Source organism: Taurulus bubalis (genome assembly GCF_910589615.1).
Source record: "Taurulus bubalis genome assembly, chromosome: 5".
In the NCBI taxonomy this organism is placed as follows: Eukaryota; Metazoa; Chordata; class Actinopteri; order Perciformes; family Cottidae; genus Taurulus; species Taurulus bubalis.
In genome coordinates this window covers 18,538,903-18,543,644 of record NC_136593.1, presented here as the reverse complement: position 1 = coordinate 18,543,644, position 4,742 = coordinate 18,538,903, and the positions used below count along the sequence as shown (strand labels likewise).

Sequence of the window (4,742 nt, the reverse complement as noted above, 5' to 3'; positions counted from 1 at the left end):
ACATCTCATCCTCATTATCACTGTCTTGCCTGTAAATATCCAACATGTTCCCCTTTGAGTTCAGAGTAGACATCACACCATTAGAGCGGAACTAAGACAGAGACAAATACATTCAAAGAGTTTGGAGTATTCATTTGTTCAAAGTGTAACAAATCTGTATTTTTAAAGCTGCCTTGGAGCATTCGAGTGGGTGGCAGACCAGATCATCTGCTGGCATTCTTTGGAGCAGTTAGGTAAGCACCACTATGAGAACGCTCTATCATACAAATCCATAGGTAAACAGACTTCACTAGTTGAGTGTAAATTATATACATTGTGTGTGTGTGTGTGTGTGTGTGTGTAGGTTGTATGATCTTCCTTCTTTTGCAGAGGCTATGTGTCGACTGCATCCTGCTCTCCCTGCTGCATGAGGTGAATGTTTGCCATTTGGGCTTCATGGTTACATTAAAACATCTCCCAGACGTGGCAATGTGTTTTTCACATTTCCTACACTGGCTTCACGCACCAGTGCGTTTCATAATAGAACACACCTGTGACTCCATTTTTAATTAGTATTAATAACCAGCCTGGCCCCATGGGTGTCAGTCTCACAGGACCTCTGCCAGGCAGCGGTCAGTACCTTCGCTTGCTTCCAGACGCACCTTCCGGCTGGTTTTTCTGTTCTCCACCCAGGAGTTGTGTATGACGGTGCCCCCTGGTGAAGGGTCTACCTGGAGCAGGGACACCACCCTCTTCTTGACCTTAGTACGGAGGGCACGACGCAGCTTCTGTCGGGTGAAGGCATAGAGCAGAGGGTGGGAGACGGTGGTGCCGTACGACAGGGCTAAGAACCAGAGGCGTAGGCTGACCAGGGCGTCACTGGGGCCGATACCCAAGATTAGCATGTTGGTCACAGAGAGGGGAGCCCAACAGCCCAGGAACGTGGTGATGATGATGAGCGACATCCTGAACACCCGCCGCTGTCGCTCTCGCCGATCCCTGTGTCGTCGCACTGCCCTCCTCAGAGCAATGATGGCAGACACGGAGGCCTGGACACCCAGGGTGGCGGGCATGGCGGTCGCAGCGCCTGTGTCGGAGGTGACGAGTGGGGCGGAGGACAGGGCGGGGGGGGAGGTGGCCGTGGGGGTGGGGGAGGGTGAAGGAATGAGGGGAGGGTGGCAGAGCTGTTTGGTACCATCAGTGGTGCACCGCTCCCCTCCTCCCTGCCCACCCTCATTTGTTCGGAGCCCCGCCTTCTTTCTATTCTGTCTCTTGTGGGGCCCCTCCTGCCCCCTGTAGGAAGGGCCCCTGAACCGCTGGCCCTTCTTCATGTGGGAGCCAATGCGGATGTTTAAAGCCCTCAGTATTTTGGAGTAGGTGAAGAGCATGACTGCCACTGTGGTGAAGAAGATGGGTACCTGCAGGATAAGATGGTAGTACATAGCCAGACCTGTGTGTAAGCCCTGCCCACCGACACACAGCAGAGTCTGGTTACGCCACGCTGGCAGCACTGCGGCACTGATACCGTGTGAGGACAACGACGCGGGTGTCACCTGCCCTCTCTCCTCTGCTCCTCCTCCACTGGACCACTGCACCTCCAAGAATGGGATAAAAAACACAGCTACCGAGGTGATCCAAACGGCCGCCAGGAGCAGCGTTGCTCTACGTGTGGTCAGCAGCCGGTTGGCCGGCCGCACTGAGATGTCATATCGGTCCAGGCTGATGACCAGGATGTTGATGGCCGTGGCTATGCTGGCAAAGGTGACGCCGGCCTCATGGAAGCAGCAGAGCAGGGCCATGTTGGGTCCCGGAGGCAGCAGCACAACCACCAGAGTGAGGGGCAGACACAGCACACACACCGCCACATCCAGCACATGCAGATTCACAGTCACCATGTTGCTCACAGAGTCCACTAAGTTGGATTGAGAGCAGTAGAGCACCAGCACCGTCAGGTTGCTGCTGAAACCCAACACCAGCTCCAGCATGAGGAAGGAGGTGAGCGACACCTGAAAGCCCAGCGAGTACGGTGTGTACCAGGCCGCCGGGCCGCTGGGCAAGCCCCCCCCTCCTTGCTCCTGAAGGAGTCCGATTCCCTCCAGGCCGGCCACCGTCCCAACCCAGTCAGTGTTGGCGGGGCCTGAGGTGTAGCTGTCAGTCTCCATGATGACCTCTCAGTCCTCATATATTGTATTTGTCACACCGTTGATCAGCTCCCATGATGCACTGGACTGAGCCTCCATGATGCAGCGATGAATAACAAGCTTGGTGACAGCGCCGGGGAGACAGGAACACAATCCAGACGGATGAGGAATGAACTGGGGAGAAGAAAATCAAAACACATTTTCTCTCTTATTGAATGTCATACATCTCAACAGAAAAGTCACAACACAGAGATCAGAACCCACGTTGTCTATCCATCCATCCATCCTAACCCTACCTACCTACGATCATTTGTTATAAATAAGCATGCAACATCCCTAGCGCCTGCAGATTGAACAGGTGCATTATGCAAAGCTTGCCTTCAGTCCGTCTCTGATTACCGCTGCGGCTCAGCCGGCGCGAGACCAGCACACACGCTGTCAGAACCTCAGGCCGCTACAGCAGGCCATCACTAATGTGTACTGCAGCTCTTGGGATTGGGCATTTGAATCAAGAGAAGTAATCACACCTTTCAATTGCTTTTTCAGTGGAGCAGTAAAAACAACACAGTCAGCAATTTACGCAAAATTGGTTATGATGACTAGTCTGTCTGTAGCAGACCACATCATTTATTTCAAAACCTTGACTGCCAAAGGAGCATATGTATTACAGTTGTTCACATTTGCTTTTGCTCAAGTCTTGAATGAGAATTTATTTTTCAAACCCCTGAGTTTTGGTTTGTTGTTCACAAGAGATATGAATTTGTCAATTTAACAATTGAAAGAATTGTCTATGCACAGTAACTACTTGCACATGGCTTGCTGATAAGAACTGATGAGACTGAACTGTATTTTCAAACCTCACACACACACACACACACACACACACACACACACACACACACACACACCTGATCCAATCCGGACTTAAACAAACCAAACTCTCGGCAATAATTGGCCATAATATGCCCATTTCCCAAAATAATTTTTGAAAATAACTTTTGGTCCTTGGTGGGGATACTTTTTGAAAAAAAATGCATATTATAGTTATACAAGTTGCAGGTGTATTCCCATAATTCCCATCTTGGAGAACACACAGTTAATTAACGGGCCACTGATTGCACCTGAGGGAAATCACTTGAACGAATCCAATCCCGGCTATTTTTTACCCCGTTAAATCATTAAGAGGTGAAAATCACAAACACAATGTTAAGAAATTTGCCGACGAAGTCAAAAGCACAGGAAACAAACAACGCGACAGATGAACTGCTGGAAACGAGACATTTGGAGCGATGGTCTCATTTTCTCCTGAGGTTCGGTTGCCACGGCAACCACATTACAAGAGCATAGATTAATGAGGGCACAGGTGCGATTGTATTGAAGTCTGTGACTCTGAGTTCTTTGGTGACGCCAGAGACGGTGGAGTGGTGGAGCTAAAACATCAACTAGGAAACATAGAGAGCATGCTACATTCCCACGGAGAAGATAAGGGAGACAAAAACAAATTCAGTGGAGGAAGGAGAAAGGAAGGGCGAGCCAGGAGCACTGGTAAACAAGATGTCCCAGGGTGCTGGTTTCCTGGTTGCCTCCAGTGCCCAACAGGCTGCCTCTGTCCCAAAAGACTGCACTCATGATTGCCTGAGTGAAAAGCGTGACGACGGCCCGGGTTAGATGCTTAGCACCGGAAAAAGCAGAAAAGCAATCTGGTCGTTGAATGGCACAGCAGATGATGGAGGCCAAAGCTCTATCTGACGCTTTAGACCGTTTAGAGTTTGTATGCTCTATTTTTAGGGAGTATTGGTGTGATTTTTTAGACAGTATTTTTTTGTAAGGGTACGTTTTCTACTTCCATTTAATCACTGTGAAATAAAAGGTTGATGTGAAGTGTGAAAAATCAATCAACACGGCCCCGCTTTAACCCAGCGGGCCTCGTGTCTGACCCTGGAGAGCGCCATGCCGTGTCACACTGTTCTTCACACACAAGCTGGTTATCAAGACTTGTCTCCCTCTTTGAAAAAACCTGAATCCGAGTCATCTCTGGGTTGGTTCGGGTTCGGTCTTGTAAAGCATGTTTTTGTATTTCCGAATCCAGATAAAACCTTGTCAGAAAGCCCCCCTCCCCCTCCTGCTAACTAATGTAAACCAGAGGCGCTGGTCATAAGATGGCTTCCTAATTATGTCGCCTGTGAGTGGAAGATGCTCGCCAGGGAGTTGCCCAGGTGACCGTGTGTGTGTGTGTGTGTGACCATTATCTGGCTTTGCAGAGGGCAATAAATGCATCTTAACATTCTGAGACCAGGAAAAGATCACATCAAGGAACTTGCTTTTAATCTGTGGTCGCCTCGTCTCAGCAACAGCTCGTCCGTTTACCCTCCAACAATTCAATGAAATCCAATGTGAAAGCATTGACTCAATTAAATTAAAAATTGAATGTCAGGTGATGATGTTGAGAACCAGGAAGTCGTCTGATCTTGTGTATCGTGAGAAAAAAAAAACATTTCATTGTTTGACAATAAACTAATGATAATGGTCATATCTGACTGCAGTTGATGTCCCTGATATTTTCCATGCAAAATGCAGAAATGTGCAATATGTAAACATTCATTTAATTCCCCAAAGCATTTG

General features: G+C 48.9%; 1 protein-coding gene across 1 annotated transcript; it reads right to left on the bottom strand.

Moving 5' to 3' along the window:
* Positions 1 to 587: 587 nt before the first annotated feature.
* Positions 588 to 2,141, bottom strand: LOC306736787 (G-protein coupled receptor 22-like; the record flags this gene model as incomplete). The annotated part of the gene is made up of 1 exon (XM_079218459.1): positions 588 to 2,141. The coding sequence occupies one exon, from the start codon at positions 2,139 to 2,141 to the stop codon at positions 588 to 590; it is 1,554 nt and encodes a 517-aa protein (XP_079074585.1).
* Between the last annotated feature and the right edge of the window lie 2,601 nt (positions 2,142 to 4,742).